At 41.1% G+C, this 17,284-nt stretch overlaps 1 protein-coding gene across 1 annotated transcript in view; it reads right to left on the bottom strand.

Annotated features, from left to right (window-relative positions):
• Positions 1-17,284, bottom strand: part of LOC128519948 (SH3 and multiple ankyrin repeat domains protein 1) — a 158,400-nt gene that overhangs the window by 106,646 nt on the left and 34,470 nt on the right. Inside the window, exons 3-7 of the mRNA XM_053493928.1 lie at positions 14,384-14,587; positions 12,502-12,573; positions 12,029-12,137; positions 1,814-1,965; positions 1,533-1,700 (exon numbers count right to left, since the gene is read on the bottom strand). Of these exons, the coding sequence (XP_053349903.1) occupies positions 1,533-1,700; positions 1,814-1,965; positions 12,029-12,137; positions 12,502-12,573; positions 14,384-14,587 (705 nt within the window). The remainder of the gene's footprint in view (positions 1-1,532; positions 1,701-1,813; positions 1,966-12,028; positions 12,138-12,501; positions 12,574-14,383; positions 14,588-17,284) is intronic.

Raw genomic sequence — 17,284 nt, 5'->3', positions numbered from 1 at the left:
GCAGGCATTAAAATGGTTTAGATCATACCTGTCTGATCGATACCATTTTGTAGATCTAAATGACCTAAAAGACCTGGGCGTAATATTAGACAGTAACTTGTCTTTTAAATATCATATTTCCAATATCACAAAAACAGCTTTTTTTCATCTTAGAAATATTGCCAAACTTAGGAGTATCCTATCCGTATCTGATGCAGAAAAGCTAGTTCATGCATTCATGACCTCCAGACTGGACTATTGTAATGCATTACTAGGTGGTTGTCCTGCATCCTCAATAAACAAGCTACAGTTAGTCCAAAATGCAGCCACCAGGGTTCTCACTAGATCCAGAAAATATGATCATATAACACCTATATTATCATCCATGCACTGGCTACCTGTTCAGTTTAGAATTAATTACAAAATAGTACTACTTACATACAAGGCTTTAAATGGTTTAGCTCCCTCATACCTAACCAGTCTTCTGATACGCTATAATCCACCACGCTCCTTAAGATTACAAAACTCCAGACTTCTGGTAATTCCCAGAATTTTAAAATCTACAATAGGGGGCAGGGCATTTTCATATTTGGCTCCAAAGCTTTGGAATAGCCTTCCAGACAGTGTGGGAGCAGACACGGTTTCCCAGTTTAAAAGTAGACTCAAGACGCATCTCTTTATTCTGGCATACGCGTAACTCATCCCATAACCTCATACTCCAGTACATCTATCCTGAATGGCAACTACGCTAATTCTCTCCATCTGTTCTGTATTTTTCTACCCATCCCGAGGCATCTGGAGATTGTACCAGCTTTAGTAGACTAAGGCCAACCCTGCGAGGTTTCTAAGGCATCCAGAGAAGGACCAGCTCCAGCTGAATTCTGCTTTATGATGGCTGAAGCTACACATCCTGCTCCTGTGCTTCCAGTGATCCAGACCCCATCTGCCCTCTGCACCTACTGACTCCCTGTGCTGAACTGGACTTCATGTTAATCTACACAACTTCTGTTATATTGAACTTTTACCTGCAAAACAAAAAAAACAATTCCTTAATTTTTTGTGAAGCTGCTTTGAGACAATGACCATTGTTAAAAGCACTATATAAATAAAATTGAATTGAATTTTAGAAAAGGTGTTATACTGAATTTTCCTAACCCAGCCCTGCCTTTTACTTGGGTTAGATCATTCACACAATGTACAACTGTCCATGAGTTATTGTGATTTTATATACAGATTACACACCAATTTAATAAACATTTTGTGGAACTCAATCACTTAATATTAATAGCAATAAATCAATTGTTATTAATGTTGATGTGCTGCAGCATGAGTGCCTGATAGCAGGAGCTCACATCAGAGCATTTGTGCATTTACACACCAGAACCCAGGGGCAGAACTTGGCACCATGTTGGCACATTCAAAACAAGTCACATCTACAGTATATAGGATGAAGTGTTTATAGAGGATGAACTATAGGGTATGGATTTTCATTTTATTTTACACACACACACACACACACACACACACACACACACACACACACAGACAAACACCTGATGTGATTCATCCCAGCCATTCTCGTCACGTATTCCAAGCCGCGCTCTGTAGTACAGCAGAGTCTCACAGCAGGATGTGTCACCCCCTGTCAGCACAGAGTGGTACAGCGGTGTCAAACCACAACGATCCTTATAGTCCGGAGAAACACCCAAGGACAGGAATGCCTACAGAGAGAGATTATAAGATAAGAACACAGCCATTGTTCCATTATGCAGTAGATAGTTTGTGTGTGTGTGTGTGTGTGTGTGTGTGTGAGTGAGAATGTCTGTGTGTCTACCATCAGTGCACTTTGATTGTGCACTCTAACAGCTTTATGCAGTGGTGTTAGTCCATCTCTTGCTCTGAAATCATGATGAGCTCCATTTAACAGTAGTACACGGATTCCATCAACACTCAGACCAGTGATCACGGCCAGCGTCAGGGGGGTCTCTAAGAGAGAGAAAGAGGGGGGGTGGGGTGGGGGGTTGTTATCTAATGATCTCAACTGATTCTGCAAGGAAAAAAAAGTTAAAAAGGCTGTAGCAGTGCGGGAGATCAATTTGTTTACCGACAACGCAACGTCACATTTCTGCAAAAGAAGGCAAAAGCAAGTGACATTAGAGAGGTTCCCTGTCACACAAAAAGAAACAGATTCCAATAATCAGACAAAAAGCAGTGATTCCATTTGTGTGTGTGTGTGTCATATAAATTTATATATTGGTCTGAATAAGTCTACACTGTCAGGATATTTCTATAAGCATGAGTCCCGTCAAACTGGTCCTGTAAGGGGTGTTGCAACTATATATAACAGTTTACATACAAATGTTGATAGTAGGAGATTTTAATATTCATGTAGATGATGCTAATGATGCTTTAGGACTCGCATTTATGGATTAGCTAAATTCCTTTGGGGTTAAAAAAACATAAATATCTCATCATTTTAATCATACACTAAACTTAATTATATAACTTAATTATATCCCATGGTACAGTATAGATACCAATATAGAGATTCTACCTCAAAGTGATGACATCACAAATCATCACCACTTAGTATATACTAGAACAGACTAGGCATGTCTTCCAAAGTTATTGATTTAGTAGAAACATTAATCTGACCACCAAAGACAAATTTACGAGTAATTTGTCCCAACACATTACTAGAGCCCTAAAGGCAGATGATCTAGATAAATTAACTAGCATTATAGACACTGTTTTTACCAGTACATTAGACACTGTTGCTCCCATCAGATTAAAAAATTTCCGAGATAAAACCTGCATCATGGTTTAATAATCATATGTATGACCTCAAGAGAGCAACCAGTAACCTCGAGCGAATGTGGAAAACAACTAAATTAAAAGTTTTTCGAATTGCATTTAAAGACAGTATGTGCAGCTATAGACAGGCAGCTATAGCCAGGACATCTGAGCCAACTGATAGCAAGAAACCAAAACAATCCCAGGTTCTTATTTAGTACAGTGGCTCCCCTAACAAAACCTATGATGTCAAACTAAATTGCAAGTATTTCAAATAGCATGGAAGGAGAGCATCCTGAACTATAGAAAAGCTCTTAGTGTAGCTAGATCAACATATCTCTCCACTCTTATAGAAAATAACAAAAATAATCCTAGATTCTTATTTAATGCTGTAGCCAAATTAACCAGAAATAAGACCACTGCAGAAATCTCCACAACAACATCATGCAATAGTGAGGACTTCATGAACTTTTTTAATAATAAAATTGTAAATATTAGGCATAAAATTGAGGTTTTGAAACCGAACAATGTAATTGATGCAGATGTTAATCTAGCCATGTCAGACCAGAACCTAGAATACTTTACTCCCCTTGAAGAGAATGAACTAATTTCACTCATCTCTTCTTCAAATTCATCAACCTGTATATTAGATCCTGTACCGACACATTTTCTTAAACAGATAGTACCAGCAATAATAGAACCCCTGTTGAGAATAATTAATTCTTCACTCAGCATTGGATATGTTCCAAAATCTTTTAAATTAGCAGTTATCAAACCAATAATTAAGAAACCTGACCTCGACCCCTGTCAGCTGTCCAGTTACAGACCAATATCAAACCTCCCCTTTATCTCTAAGATTCTGGAAAAGATAGTAGCAGAGCAGCTATGCTCATATATACATAGAAATGGCATACATGAACTGTATCAGTCAGGATTTAGGCCTCATCACAGTACAGAGACAGCGCTCGTTAAAGTAGTAAATGACATCCTATTGGCCTCTGATCAGGGTTGTGTAACTATGCTTGTATTACTCGACCTCAGTGCAGCTTTTGACACCGTTGATCACGCTATTCTTCTTCACAGATTAGAAAATGTAGTAGGAATTAAGGGTGTACGTGCATGTTATTCACAAGTTCTGACGCGTGTCTTTGTTACACAGTTTCACTGACGACTTCAGACTTTCGTTGATTTCTTTGTCTCTTGTTTATTTTCAACATCAAAAACAACGGTTGTTACAGTTTCTTGCATAAATCCACTGTAGTCACGACAAGTCGCTTGCTGTGTTCTGTAGCTTCGATAGATTACAGTTACAACAACTTAATTTACTGTATTCCTTTTAGCTTACGGTCTCACGGTCAAAAGCTTGTGTGCTCCACACCTTTCTGTATCCTTCCGTGTCTTAACAACAACTAACAACTAACGTGCGTGATAGACATGAAACTGCATAACTGTGGGATGATGTCACAGAACAACCCATGAAATGATGTCACAATACAAATTATAAGATATATATATATATATATATATATATATATATATATATATATATATATATAATGCTTAACTAATAAACTGAAATAAGATAAACATAACAACAAATCACAAGAATGAAATATGGCCCTTACATTTCCAGCCCCTAATTGACAGGCAGGAAGACTGACAATTACACACATTTTTGTTTTGTTGTTTTTTCCTTTTTTTTTTTTTTTTTACAATTGGGCCACAACATTTACTATTGGATTAAAATTTGAATCAGCTTTCTTAACACTTTAAACATTTGTTAACGGTTTAACTTAAGGTATTCATATCGCTGCGTACCAAATGAAAGGAACATGACTACTTTATAAGGTAACTAACAGTCCATTTCACATATCAGGCACAGCTTATCGACGGGTCTTTCCAGGGTACTGGTTTTAGTTTTGACCAGTACACGTCTCACAAGTCCTTTTTTATCAGGGAACACTTTCGTGATCCGTCTGACGACCCATGAATTTCTTGGAGAAGACTCATCAATTATTAGGACTACGTCTCCAATCGAGAGTTTTTTTCTCACCTGAGACCATTTTTGGCGCTCCTGAAGCAAGGGCAAGTATTCATGCACCCATCGCTTCCAGAATAGGTCGGCAAGGTACTGAATTTGCTTCCACTTGCGACGTGCGTAAATGTCCTCTTTTTTGAAAAGTCCAGGAGGCAAGTTTGGCTGTTTTTTCATCAGCAGCAGGTGGTTAGGTGTCAGGGGCTCCAGGTCTGTGGGATCGTCTGTAGCAGTGGTAAGGGGACGGTCATTTATTATAGCTTCCACCTCACACAGGAATGTATGCAAGCTCTCATCGTTTAGTGTTTGTTCTTTTAGTACAGACCTCAAGATTTTTTTAACTGACCTTATCTGCCTTTCCCATATTCCACCGAAGTGAGACCCAGCAGGAGGATTAAATATCCATTGTATCCCCTTTTGCATGAGGACGCCTTAAATTTTTGACTGATTCCACTGTTGGATAGCTTTACGCAATTCAGCCTCAGCGCCTATGAAGTTTGTTCCATTATCACTTCTCATAACTGACACCTGGCCTCTTCTGCACATGAAGCGTCGAATAGCATTTAAGCAGGAGTCTGTATCTAATGACTGCGCGACTTCAATGTGCACGGCTCTTGTTGTCAGACAAGTAAACAATACGCCATATCTTTTAACATTACTTCTACCCCGTTTGACCTCGAAGGGTCCGAAATAGTCTACCCCTACGTTAGTGAACGGTGGGTGATCTGGTGTTATTCTATCGCGTGGCAGTTCTGACATTTTTTGTTCACTATTCTTCGCTCTGATCTTTCTGCATGTCACACAACTGGACAGAAACTTTCTCACAAGGGAATTTGCAGTCAGAATCCAGTATTTCTGCCGCAATTTTGAAAGCATATAATTCCTTCCACAATGTCCGACCTGTTCGTGAGTGTTTCTTAAGATTAGAGTTGTAATGTGTAAGTCTTTGGGTATAATGACAGGGTGTTTTGCGTGCTCAGGCATTGCAGACCTACCAAGACGTCCTCCAACTCTTAGCACTCCATCCTGCAGTACTGGATCTAGTTTGGAGAGACAACTGTTTCTTTTTACGGATGCATTACCCTTTTGTAACATGGAGATTTCGTCTTTGAATTTTTGGTTTTGAATGAACTTAATGACTTTTCTGCCTTTGTTAAGTCCTTAATTGTTAGAGACTTATGGTTTTCTGTTATTGAGTTGTTTGCCTGTCCCTTAATCCTTTTTGATCTCTGTTTAAGCATGTCCTTAACGCAAAGAATCCAGGCAACGGATCTTTTTAACTTATACCAGTCAGAGTGATAGTTAATCAGTTTACTCACGGCATCTGTGCTCTCTGTAGTCTTTACGAGATTCACTGAGGCTGAGTGTTTAATCTCAATGTCATCCTCTTTCGTCGACAGATCGTGAATGTTCTCAGGCCATTTACTCTCTGGTGTTTTAAGAAAGGGGGGACCATGGATCCAATTGTTGTTTTTCATGAATTTTTCACAGGAGACTCCTCTGGAGGCAGCGTCAGCTGGGTTTTTTGAGGTGTTGACATACCTCCACTGCTGTGGCTTGGTTGACTCTCGTATGATGGACATTCTGTTAGCGACAAAGGTTTTAAAGCGAAGTTTTTCATTAGCAATGTATCTCAAGACAGTTGTGCTATCGGTCCAAAACACAGAGTCCAGCAGTTCTATTTCCAGTTGACCTTTCAACATTTTGTCGTTGTTTACAGCAACCACTGCCGCTGTCAATTCCATTCGGGGGATGGTAGTTTGTTTTAAGGGCGCTACGCGAGAATTCCCCATCATGAATGCACAGTGTGTGAGTCCATCAGCATTTACTAACCTAATATATGAGACAACTCCATATCCCATTTCACTTGCATCTGAGAAGTGGTGAAGTTGTGCTGTAGTTGTAACTCCAAAGTCAACTGGTTTTACGCATCTTGCTACACTAAACTCAGACAATTGATGCAACTCTTGTATCCAGGCCCTCCATCTTTTTATAAACTGTTCAGGAATGTCATCATCCCAAGCGAGTCTCTCTTTACACAACTGCTGCATTAAGATCTTAGCTGGCAGTATGACTGGTGCAAGGAAGCCTAAGGGGTCATAAATTGAACTAGTGACTAACAAGATTCCTCTTCTAGTCACAGGCCGCTCTTTTAAACTAATCTTAAACTTGAGCGTGTCTGAATTAATACACCACAGCACCCCTAGAGCTCTCTCAACAGGGTGCGTCTTTACTCAAATCTAAGTCCCTCATGTCTTTAATTCTCTCACTCTCAGGGATGGAAGCTAGCAATGTGCGACTATTACTTGCCCACTTGGTAAGGTGAAACCCTCCACTTGCGCACAGTTTGGTGAGATTACTATATAGCGCAACTGCTTGACTATGACTAGAGACAGACTTCAAGCAGTCGTCTACATAAAAGTTTTTAAGTACTGTGTTGACTGCCTCGGCAGATGCATTGCTGCGGTTTTCTTCTGCTGTTTTCCTAAGGGCAAAGTTAGCTACACTTGGGGATGATTTTGCACCAAACAAATGAACAACCATTTTATACTCAACCAAGTCCTGACTCACGTCTCCATTCGGCCACCACAGGAAACGCAACAAGTCTATGTCCTTTTCCGGAACTCTAACCTGATAGTACATGGCTTCCACATCTGCCATCATAGCAACATCCTCTTGTCTAAAGCGTGTGAGCACCCCAATGAGTGAGTTTGTCAGATCGGGTCCCTGCAGAAGCTCGCTATTTAATGATATTCCCTCATAGCTGGCAGCACAGTCAAAGACTACCCTTAGCTTTTTCTTTTGAGGATGGTACACACCATGGTGAGGTATGTACCACACTTGCCCGTCTTGTCGACTTAGGTGGGGTGTGGGGACCTTGACTGCATGAAGTTTAAATACTCTTTGTAAAAGGAGCGGTTATACTTAAACTGTGCACGAACTTAGCTCTTTCCTGATTGCGCTCCTCGTACTTGTATACGTGGCTTCTCCATTTTTCACGCAATTTGTAGGGCAGTTTTGAGGCAACACTCCTCAAGTTGGTAGCATTGTCTAGCTCATCCATGTAATCAATGCTTGACATGGTATTGTAACATTTTACTAGAAACCGGGAGGAAGTTGTCAGCGACTTTCCATCCCCTGACTTTATTTCCGGCCAGTTGAGTGCCTTTTGCAACAGCGTTGTAGCGATTATTTGTCTATTTCCGAAATTGTCATGTAACAGTCTCATAGCCTCTGCATAACCACGATGTTCTGGCATGAGCTGGCAGCTTGTCACTAGGTCCCTAGGCTGTCCTTTAGTATACTGCTCAAGAAAGAACAGCCTTTCCAGATTGCTATCAGTTTTGGTTTCGATGGCATGTTTAAAGGCTCTTACAAAGGACGTGAACTCAAGAGGGTCACCATGGAATAAAGGAACGTCGCGCGGAGGTAAGGAAAGTTGCCTCTGACTCTTTGCAAACATTTCTGTAAGATCTGCCTGAAGTGGCATCCTACCCTGAGGCTCCACTATGTCAGTGTTGTAACGTGAGTGTTTGTTACCTTGGGTGGGCCGGTCCATTAGGGTGCTTGACATTATGGGTTTGGCACTCACTGGCATGCTTAAGTGGGTTGCTCGGAGGCGTGATGGCAGCTCAAGGTATTCCGTTGCCGAACTGTGGTCGCAGTGGTCGTTGTGCTCCGGCTCGGAAGCGCATGCACCACGCGTTTCGATGGTCACGTCCTGTCTTGCAGGACCTTGTCGTTCTTCACAACCCTGATACACTTTTATTTTTGCATTAACCTTTGCAAGCTTTGCTTCGAATTCCAGCCTTTCCTTTTTAACCTTTAATCGTGCTTGGAATTGTGCTTCCTCTATTTCTAACGCCTGCCGTTGCTCTAAGATTGCTGCTTCAGCCAGCAAGGATGCTCTGTCAGCTTCTGCCTGTTTTAGCCGAGCTAAGGATGCTGTAGATGTTGAGGACCTTTTGGATGCTGCCGTCACTACGCTTTCGTGCTTGTTAGGCGCGAGCGTCCTTAGTTCCACCATTGACACACTGTCTTCTGGTAAAAATCCATCGTCGAATGTTTGAGGCGGCTTAGAGCGGTTCTGAGTTTCTGTAATCCACGTCTCTACCCTTTTCCTAAATTCTGTGGCGCACAGCAATTTAGACATATACCAGTTTTGCCGATCATGTTCGCGTTCGTTTTTGTTTAGGTGCAATCGCACATTCCTATTGCCTTCAACAAAGTTCTCTAGTAGCGCCTTGTATTTCATATGGTATTTGGTTTCAACGTCATACAGATTGCAGGCATCGTACATAAGCAACTCTAATTCACCAGTTAATGCAGTCAATTGACTCCACTTGCCTTCTCTGGCGTTCTTCAGTTCGTTGATTTCTTTGTCTCTTGTTTATTTTCAACATCAAAAACAACGGTTGTTATAGTTTCTTGCATAAATCCACTGTAGTCACGACAAGTCGTTTGCTGTGTTCTGTAGCTTCGATAAATTACAGTTACAACAACCTATTTTACTGTATTCCTTTTAGCTTACTGTCTCACGGTCAAAAGCTTGTGTGCTCCACACCTTTCTGTATCCATCCATGTCTTAACAACAACTAACAACTAACGTGCGTGATAGACATGAAACTGCATAACTGTGGGATGATGTCACAGAACAACCCATGAAATGATGTCACAATACAAATTATAAGTATGATACTTAATGCTTAATGCTTAACTAATAAACTGAAATAAGATAAACATAACAACAAATCACAAGAATGAAATATGGCCCTTACAAAGGGTACAGCCCTCTCCTGGCTCAGATCCTATCTGACCCATCCTTATCAGTATGTAGACTTAAATGGTGATTATTCTGCATCTTCTCTAGTGGAGTTTGGCGTTCCGCAGGGTTCAGTTTTAGGTCCACTGCTTTTTTCCCTTTACATGCTTCCTCTGGGCAACATAATCCGTAAGCATGGTATTAGTTTTCATTGTTATGCTGACGATACACAGTTATATGTCTCAGCAAAACCAGATGAGAAAAAACAGCTTACTAAAATTGAGCAATGTGTGCAGGACATAAGAAATTAGGTGCTAATTACCTTCCTTCTGCTTAATCCGGATCAGACAGAAGTTCTAGTCATAGGACCGCATACAGCTGGGAGTAAAATTTTAGATCACACCGTAACTTTAGATGGCCTTTCTGTTCCATCAAGTGCAACAGTAAAAGACCTTGGTGTGATTATTGATTCCAGCCTTTCATTTGAAGCTCATGTTGATAATATTACCAGGATAGCATTCTTTCACCTTAGAAATATTGAAAAGATAAGAAATTTATTGTCGCTAAACGATGCAGAAAAACTAGTTCATGCTTTTATCACCTCTAGGTTGGACTATTGTAATGCCTTACTGTCTGGTTGTTCAGCTAGATGCATAAATAAGCTTCAGCTAGTCCAGAATGCAGCAGCGAGAATCCTCACTAGAACCAGAAGATATGAGCACATCACCCCTATCTTATCTTCACTGCATTGGCTCCCTGTAAAATTTCACATTGATTTTAAAATACTACTCTTGACATATAAAGCATTAAATGGTCTCGCGCCGCAGTACCTGAGCGAACTGCTAGTGTCTTACGAACCGCCATGCCTACTTCGATCAAAGGATGCAGGCTGCTTGTCAGTACCGCGTATTATGAAAAATACCACTGGGGGCAAAGCTTTTTCTTACAAAGCCCCAAAATTATGGAATAGTCTTCCAAATAGTGTTCGGGACTCAGACACAGTCTCAGTGTTTAAGTCCAGGCTAAAAACCTATTTATTTAGCCAAGCATTTTTATAAATAGATTTGCCATAGGTAAAGAAGCAGATCTGGGGGACTCATGGACGTAGAGTATTATGGTGAACTTGTATGTTTGGATGCTGTCTTCCTCACTCTCATTGATCACTCAGGTTTGCTGACGGTGAGGTGATTGTTTGCTTTACATCTCAGGAAGCCCTCATGTCTGTGTTTCCTTCTGGCTTTCCCTTTTAGTTATGCTGTCATGACGGCTACTGAGAGCGTCAGTAGTTGGGCAGCCCCCCAAAGGACTGAGGTACGGCTTGTAGCCCCTCACAGGCCGCCTCCAAAAGATCAGATCGCCGCACTTTTCAAAGACTAAGACCTGAAAGCCTACGCGCCCAGGACTGTGGGGGTAATCCCCCCCAGTGAGCGCCACTCAACGCTCTTTCCTATAAGAGCATGCCCCCTCCCGGACACCCGGTGTTCAGTTTCCGCCGACTCTGGTGTTTCGGACGACACCTACCTTCAGAGATATGTTAGTGCCTTGGTTATATCCTGCTATATTCCAGGATGCCGAACCACTAACACCCCCCCACCCCCGCATACTAAAACTTGTACCCCTTTCTGAGAAACTGGCAGCGTGGAAGCTACTGCCAGGCATATCTCCCTGGGTGCTAAAGACTGTAGAGAAAGGCTACAGGATTCAGTTTGGTCATTGCCCTCCGCGTTTAAACAGCGTGGTCTACACTTCTGTGATACCGGAAAGAGCGCATCTGCTGAACTCCGAACTCCAGGCGTTGCTCGAGAAGGGAGCCATAGAACAGGTTCCTCCTCCAGACAGGGAGTCAGGCTACTACAGTAGTTATTTTCTGGTCCCCATGAAAGGCGGGGGCGTCTGATTTTGGATCTTCGAGGGTTGAACCGCTATCTCAAAAAGTACAGATTCAAAATGTTAACCATCAATATGATTGTCTCGCAAATCCAACCAGAAGATTGGTTTGTGACGATAGATTTAAAGGACGCATACTTTCACATAAAAGTTTTGCCACAACACAGAAAGTTCCTGAGGTTCGTTTTCGGGGGAGAAGCTTACCAGTATCGGGTCCTTCCATTCGGTCTAGCTCTGTCACCCCGCACATATACAAAATGTATGGATGCTGTCCAGGCTCCCTTGCGACTCCAGGGCATCCATATTCTCAATAACATAGACGACTGGCTAATCCTGGCCCAGTCTTAGCAGCTAGTGCTCCGACATCGCGATGTCGTCCTAGCTCATCTCCATTCGCTGGGTTTGAGACTCAACACTACCAAAAACGTTTTCTTTCCGGCTCAGAGGACAACATACTTGGGTGTCAGATGGGAGTCTGAGCACAATAGCACGTCCTTGAGTGTGAGATTGCTAAAATACATCAAGGAGAAGATAATTAATTTTTTTAAATATAATGCTGTATAATATCTCACCTCCGCTCTCTGGATCATGGTAGTTAGGATCCAGTCCTTTATCCAAAGCTTTACTGATCTTCTCCACTGCACTACTCTGAACATAGTCCAGGAACTTCTTTAGGTTTGCCTAAACACACACACACACACACACACACACAGATAGGTAGAGAGAGAGAAATCACTTTATTCTTTATATACTGTAATGACTGAAGAAATAGCAGCCGAATGTTAAGGACAATATAATGGACACTTAAAATTATTGCCACCCCTGAATTCTATGCCATTTCTTATTTTCTGCAAATGTGAGCAGTAACTCTAGTAAACAGTTTATCTTAGATAAATTATCTGTAACATAGATCCTTAAACTAGGACACAGAAAAACAGCAAAACTTTATTAAATAAAATTTTACAAGTGCAATGGTAAACAAAACAAAAAAACTAAAAGGCTTTTGTTTGTGTGTGTTTGTGTGTGTGTGTGTGTTGGTCAGTACCTTGGTGTGTAACTTGGCCAGATGCTTCTCATCCAGATTGGTCTGTTTATAAACCCGACTTTTGTATCTGAACTGTAAGAGACACAAAACATTAATCAGACTTCTGATAGTGTAATGATACGAGTTACAGTGGTGTAAAAAACTATTTGCCCCCTTCCTGATTTCTTATTCTTTTGCTTGTTTGTCACACTTAAATGTTTCTGCTCATCAAAAACTGTTAACTATTAGTCGAAGATAACATAACTGAACACAAAATGCAGTTTTTAAATGAAGGTTTACGTTATTAAGGGAGAAAAAAAACTTGTTAAAAAATAACTTAACTGTGGTTTATCACACCTGAGTTCAATTTCTGTAGTCACCCCCAGGCCTGATTACTGCCACACCTGTTTTAATCAAAAAATCACTTAAATAGGAGCTACCTGACACAGAGAAGTAGACCAAAAGCACCTCAAAAGCTAGACATCATGCCAAGATCCAAATAAATTCAGGAACAAATAAGAACAAAAGTAATTGAGATCTATCAGTCTGGTAAAGGTTATAAAGCCATTTCTAAAGCTTTGGGACTCCAGTGAACCACAGTGAGAGCCATTATCCACAAATGGCAAAAACATGGAACAGTGGTGAACCTTCCCAGGAGTGGCGGGCGACCAAAATTACCCCAAGAACCCAGAGACAACTCATCCGAGAGGCCGCAAAAGACCCCATGACAACATCTAAGAATTGCAGGCCTCACTAGCCTCAATTAAGGTCAGTTCACGACTCCACCATAAGAAAGAGACTGGGCAAAAACTGCCTGCATGGCAGATTTCCAAGGCGCAAACCACTTTTAAGCAAAAAGAACATTAAGGCTCGTCTCAATTTTGCTTAAAAACATCTCAATCATTGCCAAGACTGTTGGGAAAATACCTTGTGGACAGACGAAACAAAAGTTAAACTTTTTGGAAGGTGCGTGTGTGATGGTCTGGGGTTGTTTTGCTGGAAGGCTTGCTGTGATAGATGGAACCATGAATTCTACTGTCTACCAAAAAATCCTGAAGGAGAATGTCCGGCCATCTGTTCGTCAACTCAAGCTGAAGCGATCTTGGGTGCTGCAGCAGGACAATGACCCAAAACACACCAGCAAATCCACCTCTGAATGGCTGAAGAAAAACAACATGAAGACTTTGGAGTGGCCTAGTCAAAGTCCTGACCTGAATCCTATTGAGATGTTGTGGCATGACCTTAAAAAGGCGGTTCATGCTAGAAAACCCTTAAATAAAGCTGAATTACAACAATTCTGCAAAGATGAGTGGGCCAAAATTCCTCCAGAGCGCTGTAAAAGACTCGTTGCAAGTTATCGCAAACGCTTAATTGCAGTTATTGCTGCTAAGGGTGGCCCAACCAGTTATTAGGTTCAGGGGGCAATTACTTTTTCACACAGGGCCATGTAGGTTTGGATTTTTTTTCTCCTTAAATAATAAAAACCATCATTTAAAAACTGCATTTTGTGTCCACTTGTGTTATCTTTGACTAATAGTTAAATGTGTTTGATGATCAGAAACATTTTGTGTGACAAACATGCAAAAGAATAAGAAATCAGGAAGGGGGCAAATAGTTTTTCACACCACTGTAGTTCCTGTTGTTATAGCAGCTATAAACACTTATGGTGAAATGATATCATAAAAATTCTTTCTCTGAGAAGTCTGGAGTTTCAAGCAGGAATTCTGCAAGTAATTCAGTTCTGCATTCTGGGATAAACCTGCATTAGCATTAGCAACCAGGGCATTAAAAGCAATGTGGATTCAGATATTATGGTGATGGAGGTGTTTTCTGAGCAGTCTCATGAATGTAGTTTAAATACATATCTTCATGAATTTCTAGAAGTTTAGTTCAGGTACAGTACCTCCAGGTAAGGCACACCCTTCTCAAGGGATTGTGGAAATTGTCGCAGTGTTTGTTCTTCCTCCAGGAAGCGGGCATGGTGTCCCTCTGAGGCGGGCTGGAACAAGCCATAATTATACACATCCCACAAAGACTCGCTGAGGGAACACACCACCTGCTGCTTCACACTCCATACGGTTGCATCAGGATCGAACCGTAAGCACTTCTGTACACGCATGTTCAAAAACCCACAAAAACACACACTGAATTCTACATGTGATAAAGAGGCTCAATAACTTTTGTTAAAACAAAAATAATAATCCTGTCAACTTTTATGTCACCATAAGAATCAGCGATATGTTTTTAGAGTTACAATTCAATCATTCTACAGAAACAGAAATCATGTTACTTATTAAGCCCATGTTACATTTTAATTCTCTCACTCATTCTCTATCCTCTATAGGGTTGTGGGAGGCCTGTGACCAATCCTCCACACACAAGCATGCGCACACTCACCCTGTAAGCAATTTCAATATGTCAGTTAACCTAAGCTGTATGTATTTGGACTTTGGGAGAAAACTGTAGCTCTCATAACAAGGCAGCTGGTGGTGTAGTGGTTAGCACTGTCGCCTTGCACCTCCAGGGTCCGGGTTTGACTCCCGTCTCTGCGTGCATGAAGTTTGCATGTTTTCCCCGTGCTTGGTGGGTTTCCTCCCACAGTGCAAATTAGGCTAATCGACGTTCCCAAATTGCCTGTAGTGTGAGTGTGTGTGCCCTGCAATGGATTGGTACCCTGTCCAGGGTGTACCCTGACTTGTGCCATAAGACTCCTGGGATAGGCTTCAGGCCCCCGTGACCATGAATACAGGATAAAGCGGTATAGAAGATAAGTGAGGGAGTGAGGTCTCTTATAGCAAAGAATTATATCTGTGTGTGTGTGCTTTTTTCCCTTTACATGCTTCCTCTAGGCAACATAATTCGTAAACATGGTATTAGTTTTCATTGTTATGCTGATGACACACAAGTATACGTTTCAGCAAAACCAGATGAGAAAAACCTGTTTACTAAAGTTGAGCAATGTGTGCAGGACATAAGAGATTGGATGTTAATTAATTTCCTTCTGCTTAATCCTGATAAGACAGAAGTTCTAGTCATAGGACCACAAGCAGCTAGAAGTAAGCTTTCTGATCACACTGGGATTTTAAATGGCCTTTCTGTTTCATCAAATGCAACAGTAAAAGACCTCGGTGTGATTATAGATTCAAGCCTTTCATTTAAAGCACATGTAGATAATATTACCAGGATAGCATTCTTTCACCTGAGAAATATTGCCAAGATAAGAAATATATTGTCACCAAATGATGCAGAATAACTAGTTCATGCTTTTATCACGTCTAGGTTGGATTATTGTAACGCCTTACTGTCTGGTTGTTCAACAAGGTGCTTAAACAAGCTTCAATTAGTCCAGAATGCAGCAGCGAGAGTCCTCACTCGAACCAGAAGATATGAGCACCTATCTTATCCACATTGCATTGGCTTCCTGTGAAATTTCGCATCGATTTTAAAATACTACTCTTGACGTATAAAGCATTAAATGGTCTCGCGCCGCAGTACCTGAGTGAACTGCTAGTGTCTTACAATCCGCCGCGCCTACTTCGATCAAAGGATGCAGGCTGCTTGTCAAGTACCGTGTATTATGAAAACTACAGCAGGGGGCAGAGCTTTTTCTTACAAAGCCCCAAAGTTATGGAATAGTCTTCCAAATAGTGTTCGGGACTCAGACACAGTCTCAGTGTTTAAGTCCAGGCTAAAAACCTATTTATTTAGCCAAGCATTTTCATAAATAGATTATACATGTCGCTCCTGAGCTGCCAGTGATCCAGACCCCCTCTGCCCTCTGGACCTGTCTAACTCATCCTGGAGTCCTGCTTCTGGTTGGAGATCTCATCACATGGATGCCCCGTGTGGTCTGCCTGGAATGCGTGTGGTGACTGGGGTTGGTTCCACTTTTCCATGAAGATGGTCCTGTCCTCAACTGATGCAGACAGCTGTTCTCTGAGGACCTGTGACTTCAGTCGCTCAATAGTTCAGGACTGGAATTTTTCACAGTCTACCTGAGCCTCCAGGAACAAACTGGACTTTAATCTTACACATCTCCTCTTATACTGAACTTCCAGTCTCGCATATTATTATGCACATCAATCCCTGCTATCTGTTTTCACCCAGATGAGGATGGGTTCCCTGTTGAGTCTGGTTCCTCTCAAGGTTTCTTCCTATTACCATCTCAGGGAGTTTTTCCTTGACACTGTTGCCGTCATCCTAGGCTTGCTCATCAGGGACAATCATATAATTTTGATTCATACACATTCACATTTCATACAAACTTAATTCTTTTGATTGTGTAAAGCTGCTTTGTGATGATGTAAATCGTTAAAAGCGCTATACAAATAAAATTGAATTGAATTGTTTTTCCAGCAAACAACCTGTTTGTTGATATTACAACAAATCTGAAACATTGAGCAGCTCTACTGTAATGTGGTCTTTTAGCAATGAGTACAGATAGCAGATTTTTATTAAGAGTTAAAGCAAACACATGAATTAGAGTAGTGTAAACATTAAACTAGCAACAATAAGATGAAGAGCAATTAGACATAAACAGGGTTGAGACAGAAATTTATAAATAAGGACTGGTCAAATCCATGGTATTCGTTATAATAACAGTGATTGTAACTGACTGGTTCAAGCAACCAAGAGTTTATACTGCATAATCAGTGAGTATGTTTAGAGTCTTTAAAAACTATGAATGTGAATGTATGTGGTTGGAGGGGTGTGTGACCTGAGCTTGGGAGTTGAAGTTCATTATCACCATTTCTGTAGTCTGTGCACTAAAGTGGTTGTGACACAGTCACATGGTGTACTTTTA

This window comes from Clarias gariepinus, chromosome 4, assembly GCF_024256425.1.
Source record: "Clarias gariepinus isolate MV-2021 ecotype Netherlands chromosome 4, CGAR_prim_01v2, whole genome shotgun sequence".
NCBI classification, from domain to species: Eukaryota; Metazoa; Chordata; class Actinopteri; order Siluriformes; family Clariidae; genus Clarias; species Clarias gariepinus.
The sequence above is the reverse complement of the archived record's forward strand: the minus strand, read 5'-3'. Positions and strand labels throughout refer to the sequence as shown.